The sequence below is a fragment of the Monodelphis domestica genome, chromosome X (genome assembly GCF_027887165.1).
Source record: "Monodelphis domestica isolate mMonDom1 chromosome X, mMonDom1.pri, whole genome shotgun sequence".
NCBI classification, from domain to species: Eukaryota; Metazoa; Chordata; class Mammalia; order Didelphimorphia; family Didelphidae; genus Monodelphis; species Monodelphis domestica.
In genome coordinates this window covers 368,446-391,933 of record NC_077235.1, presented here as the reverse complement: position 1 = coordinate 391,933, position 23,488 = coordinate 368,446, and the positions used below count along the sequence as shown (strand labels likewise).

At 56.8% G+C, this 23,488-nt stretch overlaps 2 protein-coding genes and 1 long non-coding RNA gene across 15 annotated transcripts in view; 1 reads left to right on the top strand and 2 right to left on the bottom strand.

The window, feature by feature from the left end:
• Window positions 1-135: 135 nt before the first annotated feature.
• Window positions 136-14,961, bottom strand: KDM5C (lysine demethylase 5C). Of its 3 annotated transcripts, none has more exons than XM_056809057.1 (25): window positions 14,812-14,961; window positions 11,935-12,012; window positions 10,600-10,722; window positions 10,282-10,452; window positions 9,557-9,691; window positions 9,279-9,402; window positions 8,996-9,177; window positions 8,522-8,680; window positions 8,277-8,396; window positions 8,010-8,168; window positions 7,358-7,539; window positions 7,109-7,271; window positions 6,821-6,940; window positions 6,537-6,731; window positions 4,854-5,035; window positions 4,342-4,466; window positions 3,986-4,266; window positions 3,483-3,841; window positions 3,115-3,253; window positions 2,824-3,003; window positions 2,579-2,719; window positions 1,871-2,488; window positions 1,702-1,765; window positions 1,415-1,614; window positions 136-1,330 (listed from the first exon to the last, which is right to left on the bottom strand). In XM_056809057.1, exons 1-25 carry the CDS (start codon window positions 14,959-14,961, stop codon window positions 974-976), a joined length of 4,707 nt encoding a protein of 1,568 aa, XP_056665035.1. In that variant the 3' UTR covers window positions 136-973. The 3 variants fall into 3 exon arrangements, with proteins under 3 accessions (XP_056665035.1, XP_056665036.1, XP_056665034.1); XM_056809058.1 differs by having other exon boundaries at window positions 8,996-9,147; XM_056809056.1 differs by having other exon boundaries at window positions 136-1,614.
• A 318-nt stretch (window positions 14,962-15,279) lies between these two features.
• On the top strand, window positions 15,280-23,226 carry LOC130456118 (uncharacterized). The gene is made up of 5 exons (XR_008914603.1): window positions 15,280-15,416; window positions 16,056-16,285; window positions 16,582-17,368; window positions 17,455-17,670; window positions 19,258-23,226. It is a non-coding gene; the product is annotated as an uncharacterized LOC130456118 (long non-coding RNA).
• The window catches only part of IQSEC2 (IQ motif and Sec7 domain ArfGEF 2), a 47,614-nt gene continuing 40,119 nt past the window's right edge, over window positions 15,994-23,488 (bottom strand). For 10 of the 11 annotated variants that reach the window (XM_056809051.1, XM_056809054.1, XM_056809053.1 and 7 more), the window contains 5 exons: window positions 22,215-22,314; window positions 21,450-21,611; window positions 20,167-20,340; window positions 19,493-19,542; window positions 15,994-18,793 (listed from right to left, as the gene is read on the bottom strand). In XM_056809051.1, coding sequence (XP_056665029.1) covers window positions 17,699-18,793; window positions 19,493-19,542; window positions 20,167-20,340; window positions 21,450-21,611; window positions 22,215-22,314 — 1,581 coding nt within the window. In that variant the 3' untranslated portion in view covers window positions 15,994-17,698. The remainder of the gene's footprint in view (window positions 18,794-19,492; window positions 19,543-20,166; window positions 20,341-21,449; window positions 21,612-22,214; window positions 22,315-23,488) is intronic. The other variant, XM_056809055.1, reaches the window with a different exon arrangement.

Below are 23,488 nucleotides of genomic sequence, written 5' to 3'. Positions count from 1 at the left end.
ACTCACCTGGCTTGTCTAGACAGGAAAAGAAAGTCCCAGCTGGCCCTCATTTCCCAGTGGGAGACAAAAGGGGCTCTTTCCCTGCCCACCCCCACCCCCAAGGGCCAGAGAAGGAAAGGCCAGGGCAGACTTGGCTTTCCAAAAACCATTGCTAACAGTTTTATTTCTAACAAGAGGAAAATAATAAAATAAAATTAAAAGAGGCAACTGCGGGAACCACATGTTTCCTGGCGGTTTGCTCTGTTTGGTGGGGGTGGGACAGTTCCTTCCTGGGGTGGCCAGAGCCACCGTCACTTTTCCCCTTACAACATAATCCCAGGGCATGGGGTAGGGGTGGGGGTGGGGGTGGGGGAGGGGGTGGGGTCAGCACCAAAGAAGCTTGCTTTCTTTCAAACCTCCCAGGTTTAATGAAAAAAAGAAAACCATGAGGGTCTGCTAACTAAGGGCTGGTTCCCTTCTCCTCTCCCCGTGCAGGGTGGGAAGAGGAAGAAGAGGAGGGGGAGGAGGGGAAGAGAGCAGAGGGCTAGTGGAAGCCTAGCCCCCAGCTGAAGGGGCCAATAGCCCCCATGCTCCCCAGGGTCAGAGTCAGCCAAGCTGGCATCTGGCCTTCTCCTCTCTGCCACCCACTCCTGGAATGGTGCTGGCTGAGGCTAGAGGAAGACAGGATTAGGCAGACCACAGGCCTGCCCATCTGAGGGAATGAATGCTGGTAGGAGGCCCTTCTGGGGGGAGGAGAGGAGGGAGGGTCTAAGACCCCCAAAGGCCAGTCTTGGCCTATCCTCCCCCATTCCCCCCCCCATCCCCGAGTTCTGAGGACTCAGCGGGCCCTGAGTGCCCAGGCAGCCAGAGTTGATAGAGCCCTGGGTGGCTGAGTTGCCTGCAACCCCAAGATGTCTATCCCTCTCCCAAGACAGGGGTAGGTCAGGTGGGGGTACAGGTACAAGGGACTGTGCACATGTCCAGCTCCCAATTGTCACAACTGTTGTTGTTCAGAGGGACAGGGAGAGGTGGGCAGGGGGCAGATGGCAGAGGGCCCACCCTTCTGACTCCCTGGCCTCACCTCGGGCCTGTTCTGGCTCAGGGGAGGGCTGGAGCCCTGAGTGCCACCAACTGGGGGAAGGTCATCGTCTCCGGCTCTGGTCCCATCAGCCTCGCCCTCGTCATCCTCTTCCTCCTCCAGCATCTCCTCTGCCTCAGTGTGCCCTGGGCCCCGGGCTCTCTTTGGCTCCAGCTCCTCCCTGGTGAGGTCTGTGCGCTCCCCCTTCCGCCGCCTCCTTTTTTCAGGGGCCCGGTTCCGCCCTCGGGCACCTTGCCTCTCGGCCTTCTCCAGCTGAGGGGGGGACAAGTGGCAGAGGGAGGTTGGTGGCCATGAGCAGCCCAGTCTTCCCAAGCTCCCTGGCCCTCTGGCCCTCACCTCAATCAGTGTGCGGAGCCGGGGTAGGTCTGGGGGGCGGCCAGCCTGTAGCAGCTGCCAGATGCTATGGTTCTCGTCCAAGGTCACCTCCAGCAGATCCCCTTCCATCATCAGCTCCTCCAGGGGTACCCGGGCTGCCTCAGGCAACTCGAGCACAGGTCCTTCCAGGCGGGGAAGCAGTGAAGACAGCAGCTCCAGGTCTGCAGAAACAGTTATAGGAAGATCTCAGCTCTGATGGACCCTGATCCCCATTCCCTCTGATTGCCCAAGCCTCCTGAGGCCCTTACCTGGGCTGCTCCCAGGGCTGACTTTCTCAGGGTTTTTCATGCCATCTCCGTTCTCCAAAGCCACCTGAGGCCAAAGCACACAACAAAAGAGAAAGGAAGGAGTGAGAAGAAATCAAAGGCGCTGAGGTCTCCCCCCCACAGAGCTGGGCACCCTGTGCAGGGGCATCACCTGAGGTTCGTTCTTGCCACCATCTCTGCTCTCCCTGAGTGGGACCTGGGCCAGGATGCCAGGCTGGGGGTGAGGGGTGGTTGGGGACCGGTGCAGTCGTTGCCGGAGCTCAGCTAGACGACCCAGCAGTGCTGACACCTCCCTGGATGCCAGGGCCCGGCGGGCCCTACCCTGCCAGCCAATGGCCCGCTCAGTCAGGCACTGCAGGGCCTCGCCTTCAGGAAGTCGAACCGGCAGCTTCTGCAGGGCCACCAGGAGGGCTAAGATGGTTTCTAGGCGAGGTCGACGGGAGCGCATGCAGAGTGGGCAGAGGAATTTAGTGTCCCACTCCCACCAGGCCAAGGGAGCTGTGGGGGTGGGGCTCAGGGGCCGAAGCCCACTGAGGCGTGGGGCTGACACACAGCAGCCATGGAACCAGTCCCTGCACAGGTCACACTGTAGGGCCCCCTCACCCACTGGTGCCTGCCCGCACACACAGGATGGGGAATCGGGTGAGGGCAAAGCTGAGGGGGAGCCAGTGAGTTTGAGATCTGATGGGCGTGGCTTGGTTGCATTGGCACGGCGCAGATGTAAGATGCCTTCCTTCTCTTTCTGCTCACCCTCCTTGAAGGCCAGGATCTGGGCCCAGAGAAAGAGATAGATGGCAGTTCAGGAGGCTGAGCCAGCTCTTCAAACTGTTCATACCTCCCTCCAGCTCTCCCCCCTCACCACAGAGCCTGGGTCTCTGAGGTCCTGGGCAGACAGTCCCAAGAGCTCAGTGTCTGATCTGTCGAGGCCCAGTTCCTTCTCCCTCTTCCATCTGTCTCTCTTCATGCTCTCTGAGCCAGCATCTGCACACGGACACAGCACCTGGCCAGAGGTGAGGGTGAGGGCGAAAACAAGAGTGAGGCCCAACGGGCGGGGGGCAGTGTGCTGGGAGGAAGATGGAGACAATGGCCGAGACCCTGCCTCACCTCAAGCAGAGTATAGCAGGAGTTTTTCTTGAGGAAGGTCTTGGAAGCTTTCTCCCGCCAGGAGTGGGCCGTCAGCACCTGCAACTCTAGCTGCCTCAGTTCGTCAAGGCCCACAGGCAGGTCCCGGCCCACAGCCACCAGGCCCTCCAAGTCATCCAAGCATGGGTAGTGATCACCGTTCTGAGGAAGAGAAGGAAACTCTTGGGGTAGCCTTCTTAGCAGCACAGGGCCAACGTGGAGAGCTGGACAGCTTCCTCTCTCATCCACCCTAGCTGAGCCCCAGAGCCTCACCTGGATCTCATCCACATCCGCAATCCAAGCCCGAGCCTTGCCGAGGGCCTCTTTCAGAGCCAGGATGTTGGGCAGGTGGACGGGGAGGTTCTCAGCCTCTCGGATTATGGCCTCAAGGGTGGCAGGAGGGTGTTTCTGCCTGGTAAGGGAAGCAGCAAGGGGTTATTGGGTCTGAGTCGGAAATTAGGAGAGGTCTGGAGCCCCAAACAAAGGGGAACCCTGGAAAGGCTTCTAGAAAGATGGACTCGGATCAACCGGCACTCAGCAGGGTGGGTGGCACAAAAGGCTTGTGTGCTTAGAAGAAGCCACAAGGAAACCTAGAAATGCTGGGGGGGTGTGGGAGCATGCACATGCTCAAGAGAGAGTACCTGGCCTCCAGACAAAGATGGGCCTTCTCCTCCCAGCGCTCAGCAATGGCAAGAAGCTCCTGCAACTCAGCTCGGGCTTTATCCACAGCAGGGCTGGGTGTCACACCAGCTCCTGACACTAGCAGCCCCCGCATAACAGCCAAGGTGCCCCGCTGGGCTGGTGGTGCCAGGGCCCTCTTCACCTCATCCAGCCAGTGGGCCTGCTGCACCTGTAGTTTCAGCTGCCCAGCCTCAGGCACCTCCACACCCAGGAGATGAGCCTGTTCCAGCAGGCTGGGTAGGTGGCCCAGGCTGGCTGGCAGGGAGGCCAGAGCTGTCTGGGCCTGGACCTGAAAAGCCTCCACCTGCTCCAGGATGCTCTGTGTTGGAAAACGAGGGGGGGGGAGGGGAATGGAGTGGAGCAGCAGGGAGGGGTTGACTTCCCAACCCAAGGCCTGGCCTCACCTCCCCATGGCTTTCTCCAGGCCCAGCTGAAAGTGTACCCAGGAGAGCTCCCTCCTCACCTTGACCTCGCCAAGCTGGTGCATGGCACAAGGCAGGCTGCTCATCTCCTCAATGAACTCCTGGAGCTCCTCCAGGGTCAGATGGGGGGGTGCTGCCCTAGGGACCCGCCGCTCCCCACTGGGCTCCATGTCCCCTGCCTCCCGACTGCTGACCAGCCTCAGGGCCCGGGAGACACAGGCCTCGGCTCGGCGCAGGCAGTCCTTCAGCTGCTGTAGGAGCTCACTGTGAGGGAAGCGGCGTTCTCGGGCCTCGGACTCCAGGGCCCTGAGCTCCTCCAGGCCTGGGAAGAGAGCCAGGCCTGTGAGTTTCTGGCTCTCCTTAGGAGGCCCCTAGTTGCCAGCCACCCCCTACTTACTGCGCTTCCGCCCATCTTCCAACTCCAGAGCCGCACGCACTTGGCTGGCCCAGGTATCGAAGGACTCAGCCCGCACCTTCAGTTTATGCAGCATGGCAGGTAACTCATCCAGTGTGTACCGGTATCTGGGTGGGGGAAAGTAGGGTCGCAGCTGGCAGCCTAGCCTTCCCCAGCCTCTCCCTGTTGCTAGGAATCCCTTTGTTCTTCCCTGGGACTTACAATGATCTCAGGATCCCCAAGCACTCCCATTTTCCTCCTGTTAGAGGCCTTTGGCACCCCCAGCCCCATCCCCCACCCCAGTTCCATGACAACTCCCAATGGAAAGATAGCCAAGACCTCTACAGGCAATCTCCTTGGATCCTCACAACAACGTAGCGAGGTAGGTTACAGTTGAGGAAACCGAGGCAGATAAGAGGGGACTTTCCAGGCCCCCCCCCCCCCCTGCTATCTATAGCCCTTTGTTCTCTCCCAGGCCCGAGGGCAGGGCCTCCTCTGGGCCAGCACCAGCTCACCTTAGGTATTGCTTGCTGGTGGGGCATTTACAGAGGTCATCAATGTGGGACAGGCAGACGAGCCCGTCAGGGCAGTCATAACAGGCCAACGCAGACAGGAAGCATGTCGTCTTACACTTGGCACACTGGCGCTCATCATCGGGGAGCAACTCAAAGGCTTCCCGTTCTGCCTCTGTGATGCCCTGTGCACACATGAGGGGCAGGTCATAGGCTGCCCAGCTCTCAAGGCCTCACACAGCCCCATGGGACATGCAGAGAACACACACAGGAAGCTTCTTGAGGCAAGCCTTCAGAAAAGAGTTGGGACCCACAGTGGGTAGACCAGCAGCCTAGCAGGAAAAGGGAGCTTCAGGAGGCAGAGCAGCTGAGGCCCACTCTGAATGACGCTCGGCAGCCACCACCTCTACCTGCAAGGCCCACCACGCCCAGCAGCCTTCTAAGGCTTTGCCACAGGCCAGACCCAGGGAAAATGGGACAAAAGTGAGCCGAGCATAGAACAAATTGCCACTTGGGCCTGGTGAGTCAGGACCCGAAGCAGTGAGAAGCTTCTGGTGACACTCAGCCACACTGCTTAGGGGAGAGAATGCCATCAATCTCCACATTCATGTTCTGAATGGTGGCAAAAGATAAAGGCTCATGGTTGTGCTTTATGGTGTGGTGTGGCCAAGGATGGTCAGTCACCTCATATCATGACCCTCACTGAGGCTTATATGGCAATGACTGGGGCAGAAGATGAAGGAGAGAGGAATTATGAGAAACCCAATCCTTCCTAGCACCACGGTGGGCAGAGATAAGCCACAGAAGCAGAGCACTCTCCACAGAATGCCATCAGGAGGGGCCAGAGAACTGGAGCCAGCAGTTGTCTGGGTTGGAAAGGTGCCTTGGCTACTTGCTCCCCACATGAGATGGCCCGGGCTGAGTTGTTTCACCCCCCTTTGGGACTGACGGGGAAGGGGCGGGGGAGTGCCTGACCAGAGGAGTTTCAAAGTCTGTCATCCCTTCAGCTCTAAAATGGAGTGATGTTCTTGTGCCTCTCCTGGTTCCTCCAAACAATCTCTGGTCTCTAACCCCTAACTCACATGGGTGAGAGTGAACACAGCAGTGCTTCAAAGATGGTCTGGCCTCGGCAGATAAGGCCCACAAGGTTGGGAGTGATCCTGGCCCTTTCTGTACACAACTCCTGACCTGGAATTTGGCAAGGGAGCTTTCCAGCTCAAGGAATACAACTTTCCAGTCTTCTCTTCCTGTTCAGCTGGGGTTTGGTGGCCCTGTATGCATTTGTTGGTCCACCCACCAGGTGCACACTCCCTTCCCCTGAGCTGAAGCTTCCAAAATCCTCACTGAGACTGGCTTTGCTAGTCCTTCTACTAACTCCAAGGGTCGACTTCTGTTTCTTCCCCTCCTTTCTCTACATACCACCAGCTGCCTTCTTTGCCCTGTGCTAGCCCTAGGTTCTCATGTACTTCCCGGTCCCTCCAGAGTCCTCTGAACCTCCCCTGGAGAAATGGAATCTCATCTATGCCTTCCTGCCCCTAGCCCTTGACACACTCCCTATTCTAGTATAGCCTCCCAGGAATTCTCCAAGTTTCCTCTGAGAACCCCTCCCTCCCCCAGCCACCCACGTCCCAGGATTCCCTTGTGAGCAGGGTTAGGTTGGCGACCCAGCACCGCACCAGTCATCACCTTTTCAAGCAGGGCCTTGCGTAGCCGCCGCTCCTCCTGAACCATGATGAACATCTCCTTGTGCACAGCAGCAGCCAGGTTCAGATCCAGCTTTTCAGGGCATGCAGCCATCTTGCAGATGAGTTCTTCATGGGAGAAGACACAGTAGCGCCGGAGCCGACGGTAGTGCTCGATGCATTGACGCCCTGCGGGCAGCTAGAGACAGAGAAGGAGGGTGAGGCCAGTGCCAGCGCCAGCCCCAGCCCCAAGCTGCCCTCCTCTGGACAACGTCCACTCCGACTCACCCAGTCAGCAGTGCAGAAGTTGACAGCTTCTGCAAAGTTGTAGCCTTGGTTGAAGCCACTGTGGTAGGCTCGGGGAAAGGTGATGACAAACTCCCCTGCACACTGATTAGTGCGGACAACCTGAGGAAAAGACAAACACGAGGCTCAGGGGTGGGGGTGATGGGGGCAGCAGCCAACTGTAATTGCCTTCAGGTTCCCTGAATGACCTGCCACCAATCTGCTGTCCTGCCAAGCCCCAGTTCCCGCCCAACCCAGAAGGGAGAGGGGGATGGGGGTAAGAGTACTGACCGGCACCCCATGCGCCATAAGTGTGTTGGGATTCATGAGTGTAACCAGCTGGTGAAGGAGGTCGGGCTGGCTGTCAAATAACTCTGGTGTCAGCTTCTTCATCACCTCCTCCAGGTGCTCAGCTGCAAATGACGGGACGCCGTACCACGTCTTAGGCTCGCCCCTGCCCATGGGGTAGAAGGTGGTCAAGGGCAGCAGGGTGAAGGCTGGCCCTCCCTGATTCACCCTACTGGGGGCCTGCCTGCTCACCAGTGGAGGTAGTTAATGGAGTAGCTCCAGTGGTCCTCGATGTGCCAACAAAAGGCTGAGAACACCATGCCCACATAGAGCCAGGGCACCTTCATGCCAGAGATGTCAGCATTGATGTGGCACAGGACCGATTGCTCAAGTACAGGCATGACGTTCAGATTCCAACCGCTGGCCGCATACTCCTGGAGAGAGGCAGACATATGTCAGAGGGTGGGCTGCAGCAGAGGCTTTGTTGCTGGCCTCAGGGAAAGCCTCCTTTTCTCCCCTGCCCTTTTGGATGGTATAGGAATGGAAAACACGTGGCATCCCCATTTTCCAGGGGATGAGTCAAAGGCTTAAGAGATGAAATGGCTTGTGCTGGAGTATATGCACCCACCAGGTAGGTGGCAAGGAGCCAGAGTGTGCCCCTGGGACCTTCCTGGCTCAAGGATCAGGCAGGCTCAGGCCCACCTCTTCCATGGAGCAATCACAGCCAGAAATGTCTCTTGGCCTGACTGTGTTAACATCTGTCGCCCTGGGAAGTTAATGCCCCACAGCCAGGAGAGAATGAAGCCAGACTGGGTCTAGCAGGGTAATTACTGCACTCTAATCAGAACCATCCTGATCCCTCCCCCCCCCCCAATACTCCCTTGTGCTATGCCTTAGCCCACACCTCCTCCTCAGGGGACAGGTGCCTTGTGCTGTCACTGATGGGGAAGCCACTGCCAAATTCCTTGGAGTGGATGTCAGCTCCATATTCTACAGTCACATCTTCTTCAATGCTGTTCACAAGACGCCAGAATTCTTTCTCTACCAACTCTGTGGGTACCATCTGCAGGTACAAAGGGGGTTAGGGAGGGAGGAGGATAAAGGTTAAACCACCTAGCCAGCTCTGGCCTCAAGCCCTCCACCAAGAACCTGCCCAGCCCAAGGCACGCACGTGCACAGGCATGTTGAAGTAGTCGGCCTTGAAGGAGTCGGCCATCTCGCCAAAGCTTTGCAGTGTGTATTCCCGCGTAGCCTGCTCAAAGCCAAAGGCCTCTGGAGGGCGTTTACATTCCTGCAAAGCAAGGCATAGCCATGGGTGGATGCACAGCTTGGAGGTAGTAAAGTCCCAGGAGGACAGAGCCATGGGAGGGCACAGCCTTTCGGCCTCCCACCCACCTCCTGTGCCAAGCACCTTACCGCCATGACACACTTTGGGCAGCGCCAAATGCCTTTGGGGATCTCAGGCAGGGGTGGCAGGAGGCAAAAGATGTGGTAATTGTCATCACAGCCATCGCACAGCAGAAGCTTGTCATCCTCGTCCCCTCGGGCACACATCCGGCACACATAGGATTCGATCTGGCCACGTGGAGAGAGGGCTTGCCACTTGGCCATACCCCACCTCCATGCCATCCAAAGTTGCCAAGACTAGCCAGCTCTAATTCCCTCTGGTTCAGCTCCCCACCTTGAGCCATCTCCCTCATCTCCCTCATGGGGGCCACTGTGCCTCTGCTAGGGCCCCCGTGGAACCACTGCACTTGGGCAACCCTACCTTTTATGTCAGGCACACACGGGAGAAGAAAGTGGAGCCACAGGACCCACCCAGACCTCACCCGGCATGTTGGCTCCTCCTCCTCCTCCCTCCCACCCCCAACTCTTATCCAGGTTTCTTACAAACTGAGCATTGTTATGGTTCCTTCTCAGCCGCATGGTCATCTTGGTGCAGGGTTCTGGGCTATGGCTCAGCTCCTCTTTGCCATCCATGAAGGCTTTAGGGGAGGCTGGCTCCAGCTTCGGCTCTGGGCCCACCTCCTCCTTCACCACTACTGTGGGGGGACATTCGGGGCCATCCTTATCTGGGGAGATAAGGGTGGTTGATCAGTAGATCTCGGCAGCAGCAATCCACCCACTCCCATCCTAGTTCTTGGTGCCTACTCCCTCAGAGCCACCTCCTCACCCTTCTTCCGAAGGCTCTTATCCTTGGCCATGAGGCCCAGGCCCATCATCTTAGGACCAGCCCCATAGATCTGAAGCTTCTTCAGCTCAGGGTTCTTCTCAATGTCCTCTTCAGTGGGTTCCGGCTGAAGGGGTGGAAGAGAAGCACATGGGTGTGTGTAAGAAGCTGGGGAGGTGGAGAAAGGAAGCAGACAGGCTCTAAGCCAATGCTGGGATCTCCACCAGTGCTGCCCTGGGGCAGGGCCAGAGCAGCTAGGGGAGGCTGGGACAGGCACTCACATCAGGCTGTAGCCTCTTGGCCCGCCTTCCATAGCTGTTGAACTTGGAGGGTTGTACCGACTGCCGCAGGGGGATGCTGTGGGGTTTGTACTCTTTATCCTTCTCTTCACTATCAAATGGCCTCGTGTTACATTGCTGAAGGGAGAGAAGAAGAGGAAATGGCCCAGGGAGGCTCAGAGCTTTGCATCAGGGCCAGTCAGCACTCTCCTAAACCCTCTGAAGGCCTGGCTAGTCACTCTCTACTTGGAAGGCCTTGTCCCTGAATGAATCCCTCTTCCTTTCTCCTCTCCCCTTGACTGAGTTCCCCAACATGCTCACAGGAGTCCTTGGTGACTCGGTGTGGAGCCCAGCCTATCTAGCCACCTTAGCCATGGACCACAAGCTTAGCCATGGACCACAAGAACAGTGCTGACTTGGAAGCTTTCAAGTAGCCAGGGAATAGGGGTAGGAGCCCCACTGCATGCAGGCAGCCTCTGGGCATCAGCTAGGCCAAGATTGGCAAGGACTCCTGGGTACCAAGCTTGCCAAACCAGTTCCAGGAGGGGAACGAACACCCCCCCCCCCACACACACACCCATACCCCCCCACACACACACACTTCCACACCTGGCCCAGCCTTAAAAAAGGTGAGCCCAGCTTCAGTGCAATGGGGCAACAAGGATGAGAGTGGGGGTGGGGGTGTTATATGTGCCTCCAATCTTCTCTCCCCCCCCCCCCCCCCTCACCACCAGATTGGCTCCAGATTGGTACATCTCATAGGGATAGACAATCCGCTCATAGTGAGAACGAAGCAGGGAACCAATGTTCTTGCCCGCTGGATAGTTGAGGCGCTGGGCCACACGGGCCCATCGGCGGTCCTTGCTGATGGCCTCATAACCTCCCTCCTCTATGACAATCTGGAAGGGAAAATAGGGAGAAAATGAGGTCACAGACCTCCAGAGCAGTGAGCCAGCCAGCCAGCCAGCCAGCCAGCCAGCCAGCCAGCCAGCCAGCCACCCTCCCTCCCTCCCTCCCTCCATATGTGCAAGCCCAGAGGGGCCTACTTTGCTGAGGCTGTAGAGGTCCAGGATGCGCCGCTCCACATTGGGGATCTTCAGGGAGGAGCCCTGGATCTCCCAGAACTTGGCGATCTGGTCCAGGTAGTTCAGCTTCACCCTGGTCTGGGCCTGGGGAAGCAGGTTAGGGCACTGAGGCTGCTCCCAGACTCCCTCTGGCCACATCTGACCTCCCTAATTGTCCCAATAAAGTGGTCTCCTCCTGAGAAGCCCTGGCTTCCTAAACTCCCCAGAAAGGACTCATCTACTGGCTCAGTGGCAGGCACAGCCTGCCCTTCCTAAAGAATTTACACAATAATAATAATAACAACAACAATAATAATGACAAAGATGGCAATAAGAGCAATAACAGCTACATGATGGTTACTATGGGTCAGATGCTGTGATCCTTACAGCAATCCTGGGAAGTGGGTGCTGTTATAACCTCCATTTTTGAGAGGAGGAAATTGAGGCACAGTTGAAATGACTTGCTCAAGGTTACCCTAGGCTGGATTTGAACTCAGGGCTTCTCCGCTCCAGGCCCAATGCTCTATTGACTATGGTGCCCTCTAGCTGCCACATGGGCTTCTTTGAGCCTTAGGACATTTAGGGAAGCTGAGGCTCAAAAGAGGGATGGAGAAGTTTTTCTCTAAGGCTCAGTCAGTGCCTTTTGAAACGTGCCTCAGTTCAACCCTCAGAAGTAAACCAAAAAGCCGGGGCTGGAGGGCAGATGCACGAAGGTTCTCTGGTGGCACTGGAGTTGAGGCCCTATAGTTCCTAGCCTTGGTTAACACCATGCTCTGCCTGATCCTTGCTCCAGCTTCTGGAGTTTGAGGAAGTAACTTCCCCCCCAATTGCCAGAAGGGAGAAACTGAGTGCCACCCAAGTCTCCAAGCCTGTCCCCTTCCCAAGCAGGGTGTGAGGATAAGAGATGGGAACAGGGCCATCTCTCTTCTTCTTAAGTTCCAGGACAGTCCCATACCCAGCTTCTAGTTTTTTGTTTTCTGTTAAAAGGGGCAAGGAAGCAAATATACATGCATACACAAATAGCTTAGTCACATATGCCCAGCAGTCTGCGCTGCCCTTTGGCACCTCATGTGGTCGGGCCTAAAGGAGGGTTGGTCATCCACAATCCCACGAGGCCTTGTCAGAATGACCCTGGCTGACAGGATGAAGTCATCCCAAGTGGGGTTTTGGGACAATCTTTAGATGATATGACCCCCAGGTGGACCTGAGCTGGTGGCACACAGGCCACGCCAGGCCCACCAGAGCATCTTTGTGTGTCTGCCTGGCCTTATCTGTGTTTCTGTCTTTAGCACCCTCCCTCCCCCCACTGCCTCTCACCTCCAATTCGTTGAGCCTCTGGATCCGGGGGGTGAACCTAAAGTTGTCCACTTCCACAGCAAAGGGAGGCTGCCAGTCCTGGGGGGAAGAGCAAGGACTAAGATTGTTGAGTACTGTCCACCATGAGCAAGGGCAGAGACAGCTATGGGGGAAACCCCATGCTGAAGGAAATACCTGAGGGTTGTGTCTGACTGCATGTTGAGCTAATGGGCTCTGAGCAGTCAGAGGGTCTTGGGGGCAAGCCTCCAAGGAGGAGGTCCTAGGAAGAGAACATAAAAAAACCAGATGGACTCTCTAACCCTAACCCTGTGTGGCAAGAGAAGGCAGCGGGATGAGGGGGACTGAGGTAGTTCAGCTGTGCTCAGGCCCTTGTTCCTGCTCTCCCTCCCTTAGCAGCCAAGAGGAAGCATGCTCTCCTTGGAGCCACATAGCATTTAAGTCAGGGGCAGAACCTGAACCCAGATCTGTTTCTGAGGCCTCTCTGCTACCACCTTGCTCCTCTAAAAGTAACCCTTAGCCCCAGCACCTTCATTTTGATAAAGGAATGTAGTGAGAGGTAAGCCAGAATTCCACTTGCCAAGGCCACAACATTGTAGATTGAGATCTGGAAAAGACTACCTAGCCCAAGCTTGTGTGCTTGCTGAGGAAAGTGAGGTCCAGAGAGAAGGGACTTGTCCAGGGCAGTGGCAGCCCCCATTGGCAAGGGCAGCTCCGAGGGGCCCATTGGCTCTGGTAGCTTAGGTCCTGGAGGGCTAAGTCTCCTGGTTTCACAAACTATTGCTTGGGTTCATAGAATAAAGCCTCCCCAAGGAAGAAGAGCGAGAGGCACCTTTCCTCTTCCTGCCACACCAAGCCAAGAGGCAAAGGCTTGCCTTCTAGCACACCTAGGTCTATACTGAAATCATAGAGGAATTGGGCCAAGTGTGAGGCCCTTAATGCCCAGGACTCCCCTTGGCAAGGAAAGGGCCCATGTGCTGGGCAAGGAAGGAATCCACCCTCCCCCTGCATAAGTCACTCCCTTCAGCAGCATCACAAGAGCTACTGGAGAAAGAGAGACTGAGACAACTATTAAGTTTGTTACAGAACTGGGGGGATATTGGAGAGAGGGCTGCCAGGCCTTCACCAAAGGGGGAAGGAGTTCTGCTGAGAAATTACTGGAACAAGAAAGGGCCTTAGACTCAGCAGGCTTAGGAAGCTGCCATGCCATGCTACATCATGTCATCTCCCTTCCATTCATCCCCCCAAAAAGACCACAGAGAGTGGCAAGAAAAGGCTAGAGGCCTGGTTCTCTGGGCAACCGAATGGTAGTGAATAGAGAACTAGGTCTAAAGTCAGAAAGACTTATCTTCATACTCTCCCTAGCTGTGTGACCCTGGACAAGTCACGTCACTCTTTTTGCTTTAGTTTCCTCATGTCATTGAGCTGGAAAAGGAAGTGGGCAATCCATTCCAGTCCCTCTGCCAAGAAAACCCCAAATGAAGTCACCAAGAGTTGAATGTGACTGAAACAACTCAAGAAAATGATGACTTGCCTAAATTTGGGGCACCCAGGTGGCGCTGCAGTAGACAGCTCCAAGCCTGCAGTCAGGATCTTGCTGAGTTCAAACTTGGCCTCAGATAATAGCTAACTGTGTGACCCTGGGCAAGTCGAATAACCCTGCTGGCCTCACCTGTTTCCCCACCTGTCAAATGAGCTGGAGAAGGAAATGGCAAACCACTCCAGTATCTTTGCCAAGAAAAGCCTAAATAGGGTCCTGAAGAGTCAGATGTGACTAAAACAAACAGCTTAAACTCAACAAGTGGCTCTCTGGGTGCTGAAGCAGCACTGCTTCATTCCCCAAAGTTAGACCCTCCCTGGGGCATTCTTTCCGGAGGTCCCTGCATCAAGGAAACCAAGTAGAGGAACCAAAGAATCATCGCAGCACCGCTGCTCCCCATCCATGCTGCTGAGGTAGAGGTGGTTTGTGGGCCAAATCCCCATCGGTCCTACCCCAAGGGAGCATATTGGGAAGGATGAGGTGGTGGAAAAGCAGCTGGGCCTGGCCACTACTTCAGGAAGTGCCAGCCCCAAGCGGAGCTTGACTACCTACTTTGCCCACCACCACTCTGGAGCCTGCCTACTAGACAGCTAAAGAACTGCAGGTGGTTAAGAAATGGCTGAGGCAGGCTTTGCATCCTGCAACCCTTCTCTAGGGAACCTCTCTAGCCACCACAAAACAGCCCTTCTTCATGAAGGCACCCTCTGGGGCTCCCTGCAAAACCCAGGCCCGGGAGAGCAGGACTAACCTTCTGGTGACCCTTCAAGTAGCTTGTACCAGCACAGTCCTAGATCTCAGTGAGAGGGACACAAAAAGAAAAAGAGCAAGATGTCCCCTGGCCTAACCCTAACCACCCCTGCTTCATCCTCATCCAGAGCCCTGGAGGGCCAGCTGGCAGAGCCTACTTGGCCTTGGGGCCCAGGCCCAATCTCCTTCGGGCCTCCTGGCCTGCCCTTAACCGGGAAAGAGAAGAGAAAGAAACAGTGAGTGAGAGAGAAGGGAGATCAAACGGGTTAAGAGGGCAAGGGGTGCCCTCCATCGAGTGGTCAGACAGAGCTGGGCTCCGGAGCCCCGCCCAGCTCGGCGCTGCCAAGACCACCCACCCTAGATTTCAAGAGTACCCCGGCGCCCACCCTAAGCCGCTTGGGGTGGGGGGTGGGGGGCGAGGGATGCCGCGCGCACGCGCACACACCCAGGCCCAGGGGCTGGGTTTGGGTTTGGGCCTGGGCCTAGGCCTGAGGCCCAGGTCGAGGCCTAACGAGCGAGCGCGAGCGTGCGCGCCGGCCAGCCGGCCGGCCCGGGACTGCGATCCGCCTCCCTCCAACTGCCTCCCCTCTCACCGGCGGCGGCCGGATCTTGCAGATGCCCGATTTCTCGGCGATGGGCCGGATCTTGGCGATGTAGCCCAGCGGGTCCCGGAACTCAGCCCAGCTTGGCTCGAAGACAGGGCACTCGGGTGGGGGGACGAAGTCCTCGGGCCCGGCCTCCATGGCGGACGCAGGGGAGGACGCGGACGCCGACGACGCCGCCGCCGCCGCCGCCGCCAATGCGGGCGCGGACCAGGACGAGGCCCGGCTCGCGCGCGTGCGTGCGTGCGTGCGCGCTACCCAGAGCGCTCCCGGGTTGTCGTCGTCGCCGCCGCCGCTACCGCCGCCGCGCCGCCACTGGTCCCGACCACTGCCGTTGTCGCCGACGACGGCGACGACGTTGACGCCGCCGCCGCCATCTTGGGTCGGTGAGTTCCTCCCGACCGATGGGAAATCCTTCCGCCGGTCCTGCTCCCGGCCCCGGCTACGCCGAACGCCCTTCTTGGGGCCTCAGAAGATCCTGGAGCAAAGAAGCCTGGCGGATCGGGAAAGGCGGGGAGTGGTGAACCTATTAGCGGCTCCGGCCCGCAGGCGAGAAAAAGTCCCTGAGGCGAGGCGGCGGAAAGGTACTACGGAAGGTAAACAAAAGCCGGATCTTCTTGAGACTGGAGGTGGCCGTGCACGTTTAAAGGCCAGAGCTGCGCAGGCGTATTGGAGGAGCCTGGAAGAGGAGCGGGGATGGGGACGGGAGGGGCGGTGTCGGACTAGGAGAGGGGGCGGGGCCAGCAGGGAAGCAAGAGAAGGGGCGGGGCGAAGGAGGATGGAGGAAGGAGTGATGCCAGGGATAAAGGAGGCTGCTTGTGGAGACCTCCTGGCCTCCTCCCTCCCACCCCCAGCCCGCTCTTGCCCACTCCCCCCAAGGCACAGGCAACCTGCCCTCTTGGGCCTCCAGTTACAGGATGGAGGCAAGAAATCAGGGTTCAAGTCCCATTTCAGTGCCTTTGAGGAGAGGACTTCTCTCCATTTTGTGAAGAATGAGCAAATGAAAGCTAGGCATGGGTAAAATGACCGACTGTGAGGAGCTCCAGTGAACCTCAACTCCCAGCCCCTCTGGTCTGCCTAGTTAAGGCCCAGGGAAGAAGGCAGCTTCTCTCAGGCAGGCTCAGTTCCCCCAGGCCCAAGGCAGGGAAGTAAAGAACCACACAGGAGTCGAGGTGAGCACAGGCCAAAGATGGGGCATTTATAAGACATCAAATATACATTCTTATGTACAACAGAGGCAAGAAAAAGAACTGACTGGCCCAACCAGGACAATGAGACTCCTCTCTCTTCTGCAAGCCTGGTCTTTGGGCCCCCCCCCAGCCGCCATCATTGCCACTGTCACTGCCGCCGCTGCCGCTGCCACCACCACCACCACCACCACCACCACTAACTGCCACCCTCCTCTGCCAAGGGCCTAGACCCCCACTCTCTACTCCCTGCAGGCAACTGGCCAGCCAGACCTGGGGTATATTTATGCCATATATAGCCAAGTAGACAGGAAAGAAAGGCTAGGACTGCTAGGACATGCAGGCAGGAAGGGAGGGAGAGGGTGGGGTGGGGGTGGGGATAGGTTGCTGGGTTTTGTAAAAAATATATTTATAATAAATAAACAAGGAGGAGGCAGCTAGAACGAAGGCTGTCTGGGGTGAAAAGCTCAGGATTGCAGTGGCACCTGGTCTCAGTCTCCATTCCCTGGGATCCCTAGAAGGTCCTTAGTGGGCTTTCCTGGGTCTGGAGAGATTTGCTTTTCTCCCTTCCTAGGCAGCTCTTTCTGCTCAGCCAGGCCTGGCCCAGCCTTGTCCAGTCCAGCTGTTCCTCCCCCAAACACACAGGTACTCCCAAGAGCCCACTCTGGGGATTGGGGAAGAGTCTCTGAGAGGCCCTGTCTAGCATTTGGGGGAGGGGACCTCCAGTTCCATCCCCCCCACCCTAAAGTGCCCTGGCTCATGGGGAGGGGCTAAAGAAGACATAGACAGTGGGGTTCACTTTCTCTTCCTGACTGGCACAAATCAGGGTTTCTACTCTGGGCAGCATGGAGTAAACTGGTGGAGGAGGAAATTCCCCTGAGCTCTGAGGTCAGAGGTGGGGGATAGGGAAGAAAGGGGCGACTATTGGGACAGAAGAGGACAGGGACCAAGAGCAAGGAGACCCAAGTACAAATACCAGGAGGTCAGCCTGGCTCCAACCCTGCAGTCCTTACCTCTTGCCAAGAGTGTGTGTGTGTGGGAAGCTTCATGCACTTGGTCCCTTCAGAAGAAGAAGGGGAGGGGTCCCAAGCCCTGAACTTCCATGATGAGAGCCCCCCCCCCCCCCCCCCCCCCCCGCCATGTGTGCCTCTCATGGTCCTTGGAGGTGGCTAGTCTTGCTGGGGGCTTCCAAAGAAGCCTCAGACAGCCCTCATTGGCAAAGCCTAGACTGTGTTCCCTTAAAAGCTCTCCTCCAGGGCCCATCTCTCCCAGAACTCCTCAGATGTTTCAGGGACAGCGGCGTTGGGCGTTGAAGACTGCTCCTTCACCTCTAGCCCCCACATCTCTTGCTCAGTTACTGGGTAGGTTGTGGACGTCCCAAGCCCCTGAAGGCTCCAGGTAAGGATACTAGACTGATGCCAGCTAGGTAAACCACCTTGTTTTCCAGAAGGAGAAGCTGAGACATAGACTAGAAATCTGAATGGAGCCTTGGATACTGTCAAACTGATCCCGTCATCTCATGGAGGGGAGGGAATGGGAGGGTCCCCCGGCCCCCCCCAAGACCAGGGTGAGGAGCAGTCAGTGGCCCCATCATCTCACATTGTCTGTACACAGATGTATTTTTGAAGAAGGGCAGCCAGAAAGTGTCCTAGGAAGATCCAAGGTGAGCCTGCCTTCCTCTTGCTTAGGGTTCAAACAACAGTGCTAATCCTACTTGCTGGCTTGGACTTGGGGTTGCCAGGACCATGGCCATGGCTGTGGGGGTGGCCGTGACTGTGGCTGTGGGGGGGTGGGTGGGGAGAGGTGGGTGGTGCAGGTGAATGTGGGGTGAGTGGGGTATGGGGTGAGGGTGGAGGAAGTGGTGGGTATGAAGGGTGGGGAGGTATCACAGGTGAGTGAGGTGATAGTGGTGACTGGGGGGGGTGCACTGGGCCAGAGTGGCCCCCACTGCCACCTCCACCACCATAGGGCCCTCCAGGAGTAGGCCGTGACATCATGGGTGGAGGGTGCCCACCAAAGATAAAGTGCTTGGGGCCCTGTTTGGCTGCACTGGCCATGTGGTGGACACCAGGCGGTGTTGGACCTGGTGGGGGGTACGCATGGTGGACCAGCCCATGGTGTGGGGCTGGACTGTAGAGGGGCAAGGGTGAAGTGGGTTGGTGTAGTGGGTAGCGACCCCCCATGGAAGCTGCCCCAGCGGCTCCCCGTTTGGCTCGTCCCCCAGCCCGACCCAGTGTAAAGTGCTGAGGCCCGTGCCCACCAAGAAAGTGACGGTGTGGCCCCACAGGTGGCGCTGAGGAGGGTGGGGGTGGGATGGTGCCCACCTGTGGTAGAGGAGCTGGCTGAGGTGGGGGTGGGGGTGGGGCAGGCTGTGGATGGTAGGGGGGAGGAGGAGGAGGAGGGGCTGACCCCCCAGGCACATGGCAATACTGGGCATGGAGGGCCTGAAGCTTGGAGGGGCCATCAGCGTGGATATGATGTGGGGCTGGGGCTGGAACTGGCGGTGGGTGGTGGGCTACTGAAGCTGGAGGCGGGGGGTGGTGGTGGTGGTGATGGTGGTGGTGGTGGTGGTGGGAGGAGGAGGCTGAGGAGGAGGAAGCAGATGTAGGCCCTGGAGGGGTCTGGAAGGGGCCTTTGCCCCTTCTACTGCCGAACAGGGAGCCCAGGAAGGAGGACGAGTTGGATGCTGGGCGCTGCTGGGTCTTATACTCCTCGGGTGGTGGTGGCGCTGGAGGCAGGGGTGGAGGCATCCGCTGGTGAGGGCGGGGGCTGCTAATAATAGATCCCTGGCAGGATGGGGGACACCAGGAAGTGGGAAGAGGGGGAGGGAAGAGGGAGAGGGGATCAGGCCCAGCTGGAGGCAACAGCCCCTGGGCCTCCCCAAATTCACACCCCCACATGAACTCCCTCATTCTCATTTTGGTCCTCTTTCTATGGACAACTTGTCAATCACTGGCTTGCTCTCTTGTTCGTTCTCTCTCTCTCTCTCTCTCTCTCTCTCTCTCTCTCTCTCTCTCTCTCTCTCTCTCTCTCTCTCTCTCATCTCTCTCTCGTGTGATGGCTCCCTCTGAAAGCTTGGTTTCTAAGGTGGTTAGGGGGTGGGGTTGGGGAGAGGCCTGAGGAAACTGAGGCCTTGTTCCTTCCTTGGCTCCCTATTTTTCTTGGCCACATTTCTCTGAAGCTGCACCTGACCTGCAGCCACCACCTCCCCCTTTTCCTTATGGTATTCCTCCTCCTCCTCCTCCTCCAGGAAGAACTCCCCCAACCCTGCCACTTGGACATCACCAGAATCACTGCCCTGGAAAACTGGAGCGGAAAGAGAGAATGGGAAAGAAGGACAGACAAAAGGAGCAGAGACAGAGGGGCTCATCTCTCTCCGTGGTTCCTCCCCAGAAGGGGACAATAGGGTTGGACAGGCACGGGCGGGCAGGCACTCGGCCCCATGCAGACGGGGTGGGGGGGGTCGGTCAGGCCACCCCACTTACTTCGATGGTGCTGTCCAGTGATCCCACGCTGTTACGTCGCCCCCGCTTCCCTGTGCCCGCAAGCAACGAGGGTCAAGGTAGGGCTTCGCACAACTCAAACCTAGGGCCACCACCCTGAAGGACCTTCTCCCAGGAAGAAGATAAGCCCCTCCTCCGCTGGGGGGTCCCTCCCTTCTTCTCTCCCTCCCTTCTACGAGGCAGATGGAGACAGCAGAGGAAAAAGAGGGAGGGAGACTGGGGGGAGAGAAACAGAGGGAGATCAAGGAGGGAGGAAGAGAGAGAGGGAGGAGAGGAGAGAGAGAGAGGAGAGGAAGAGACCGAGAGGAAAAGAGAGAGAAGGGGAGAGGGAGAGGGTAGGAGAGAGAGCTTGGCCCCTTCTGCTGGTTCTCCTTCCCATTGCAACCCTATGTCCTGAGACTGAGGGGTCTCCCTCACTACCTGTGCTGCTCTGGCTCCTAAGCTCATTTCTGTCAGAGCCTCTGTGGACCCAGCTTTGGCCCTGGCCTCTATAGGATGGGTCCCTGGGCCCTAGGGCCCAGGCCACTGTCCAAGGAGCTTGTATGGCAGAGTAGGTCAGGATGATAGATGGCCCAGAGAAGGAAGGGACTTTCCCTCCCTGTTCACCAGCTGCCCCCTTCCCTGCTGACACCACATCCCAGGGGGGCAGTCCTGACCTGCATCCGAGAGGTCTCGGAGGGAGCTGCTAAGGGCACTCCGCTTCAGACCATCGCCAAGGCCATATGTGTCCTCTAGGCTGGACCGAGGCAGTGTGCCATTGACTGCATCCTTGGAGCCAGTGGGCTGGGAGGTGTTGGGGCGCATCACCCCCTTCTGTTTCTCGAGCTCCGCTGTGTGTATGGAGGAGAAGATTAGGCCCGTTCATTAGGATCTCTTGACTTGACCTTCTTCCTCTAGTGCACCTTGGCTAGGCCCCTTCTCAGGTCCCCTTTGGCTGCCCTCCTCAGGACACCCTCAACCCTCACCTCTGCCTCTTCCTCATTAACCCCTGAATGCTCAAGTTTTCCCTCCCTGAGGTAGGCCTCCAAGCTGAAGTGTCCCAACAGAAGTTCCCCAACGACGGGGGCTGATCTCACCAAGCAGCTGAGGGAGACCTGGTTCTGAATCTCTTCCACTTGTAGAACCCCAGAATTCTAAACTTCTAGCTCCTCAGACTTGGGGACCCAGGCCCAATAGGGTTCTAGGCTTTCTCTTGACTTCTTAGAATCGTGGATTCTTTCTCACAACCCCTAGATGCTTTAGGCTGCTAGATCCCGGAAGCTGAAGACTCTGAAACTTGGAAGAAGTCATCTTTGACTTGCGCACACTCTGGAGTTCTTTTCCCTCCGTTTCAGGGTTCCAAACCTGGCTGTGCCATACCACACGAGTCACTTCCTTCTCTCCACCTAGGTTTCCTGCTCTGTAAAATTGTAATCATACAACTTGGAGCCCTGACCTTTCCGGCCTGCTGTAGGGGAAGAGCTTTCTAAGCCTGCAAACATTCTGAGACTTGTTTGCCAAGGCAATGGACTACATGTCTTACTGAAGTTTAGAGATGTTTGCCTAAAGGTGGACTTTTTCAGCCCCAAGTTTCTGCTGCCCTAGTTAGAGGACCTAAAATCCGCACTCGGGCCACCCTCTGAGGAACAGAGAAGTGACATGGTGTGATCTCATTCCCCTCTGGCAGACCCAGAGCAACAGCAATTCCTGTTGCTCCAGGAAAGCAGATACGCAAGCAATCTGATGTCTCAGATTTAAAGCCGCTCAAGCTCTTGAGTCCTTTTCTCCTTGGGCATCTTTGCTTCCTCAAAACCCCCAGGAGGAGGAAGAGAGACCTTCAAACTCATCTCGCGTCCCCTGTTTAGGAAACCCTTTTTTCAACTGTCTGAAGGCCCGGAAGAGGAAACTCCCTCAAGGGCTGTGTGTAAACTGGAGGGTCAGACTTGGGGGAGCCACTCACATTCCACACGGTACTTCTCCATCTCTTGCACTTCAGCTATGGATTCTCGGAGGTCAGATGTGAACCGAAGCCGGTCTTGGAGACTGGGTGCATTGAAGATGATGAGCACCTTTCGCTCCCCACCTGGCACGGCAGACAGCAGTTTGATGCCAAATTGGTAATCTATTAGGTGCCAGGGAGAAGAAAAGACACGGGCAACATCAGGGCACAGAGAGCCTCCAAGCTCGTACTTTCCAACCCAGGTTGAAATCTCTCTGAATGCTTGCGATCCAGGGAAGAATCTCTAGCAAGAACTGAGCCTGCACTCCCTTCCCTTGCCCTGTAACAAGGCAGAGACTGTCCGGCCCAGATGGCAAGTTTGTGTGGAGTTTCAGTGTATTCTTTGTCTCTCTCCTCACAAGGCTAAGATGTGCTCTCTCCCCTTATAGAGGTCATGGTTTAGGACAGGGGCTCCTCCCTTCCTTCTGAAAAGGGACATACAGAGGTATGTCTGTGGTTCTGGGGCTATGCCCCCCAGACAGGCTCCCAAACCCCGGTGACCCACGTTCCTTGGGCAGGGAGGCTAGAGGAGTGGTCTGAAGTATCTGGTGCCAGGCCTTAAGCCTAGGTGATTCCGCCCTCAGTGCCCCAACCTCCTCCTTTGTACAAGGCCTTCCCTTCCCAGCTCACGATCCCTTGAGCGCCTGCTGGCAGGTCATGTCCTCCTTATCCCCCTCCTGCCAGGAAGGTCCTTGGATGTGGGCCATAGGATCACAGGGCACTCACACGAATTCTGGAAGAGCTGGAGGTGCATTTCGACAAGGGGAAAGGACTGGCGGAAACTGTAGGTCACCAGGATCTTTTTCTTCTGGAAAATCTTGGTGACCTGCGGGGTAGAATGAATGGAGAAATACATGTGGTAGGGAGTGAGCAAGCCAAGTCCAAGAAAGGCCCACTGAAGGAGCTCTGAGCCTGCAAAGGTGAATCTGTCAGAGGAGCTGCAGGCCCCTGGGTGTGCCATTCCACTATGCTGGCTTCAGGTAGGGCAGATGATTCCCAGCAGCCTTGTTTGTGGGAGCCCACATCGGACTTGGTTGTGGGATGGCACTGCCCAGCTTGGAATGTTGGTAGAGCGCAAGAACAAGCTAGGCGTCAGCTCACCACCATCCCAAGGCTGCTCCACTTGGACTAATTACACTGAACAGGTACTGGGGTCCCACTCCCCTGACCCACCAGGGGTCTTCTGTGCTTCCCACTTGGTAGAAAGGCGGGGGACTCCAGGTATCTTAGGGTGCAGGCGCTGCTTCTGAACGTGGTCCTTTCACTGTTGGTTGGCTTTGTTCGGGGGACTGTTTGGTGAGTTGCCAAGGGTTTGTCAGGAACTGCTTCAATTGACCCCAAGCTGTGACTGAACTGGAGTGGAAGGTGCTGCTGGGATGCAAACACTGCCTTCCTTCTCCAGCTCAGGCCCACAACTCCACTGTTAACTGCTTATTGACCTTACCTGCCTTGCCCTACCGGATTTAGAACTTTCCATCGTGGCCTGGAACATGAAGGTCACACAGCTACTATGTGATGGAGGAGAGAACTGAACTCGGGAGGTCTTCTTGACTCCAAAGCCAGCCAGTCTCCACCCATCACACCAAGGAGTTCTTGGTCTTTGGTGAGAGGATTTGGTTTTTCTTGCTAAATGGATTGCTCAAGGGGTCCATGACAAAAAAGGCCAAGGGGCCCTGCATTCATTATGTCTTGCTGCCTCTCACCGAGGCAGTGGAGAATAAACCCCCAAAAGACAGCACTGGTTTTGGTTTTGTTTTAAATAAGAAAAGGGATCTAAATTGACAACCTCACTAAGCCACCTCCTTGCTGCACCCCCACGCCCTCCAAATTGGCCTCTGTATCAGTGAATGTGAAGTTTAAGGCAACTTCAAGTCGAAAAGAGAGTCCGGCTGTTTAGGCCATCCTTGCCCTGTGGGGAGAGGGGAAGAAAACCTCTACCTGGATATGGAAAGGTTTTATCCAAGCCCATGCACTGATCCGTCCCTCCCATGTTATTCCCC

Bases quoted from the DNA above. Each gene is read 5' to 3' on its own strand.
- KDM5C (XM_056809056.1), bottom strand. From the start codon at position 14,961: ATGGAGGCCGGGCCCGAGGACTTCGTCCCCCCACCCGAGTGCCCTGTC. The intron at 9,692-10,281 runs GTGAGGGGGGGG...CTCTCCCTTCAG, and splicing joins AATCTGGAGCCAATCTGGTG to CAATGTAACACGAGGCCATT. The intron at 9,403-9,556 runs GTGAGTGCCTGT...CCACCCCTTCAG, and splicing joins CCAAGAGGCTACAGCCTGAT to CCGGAACCCACTGAAGAGGA.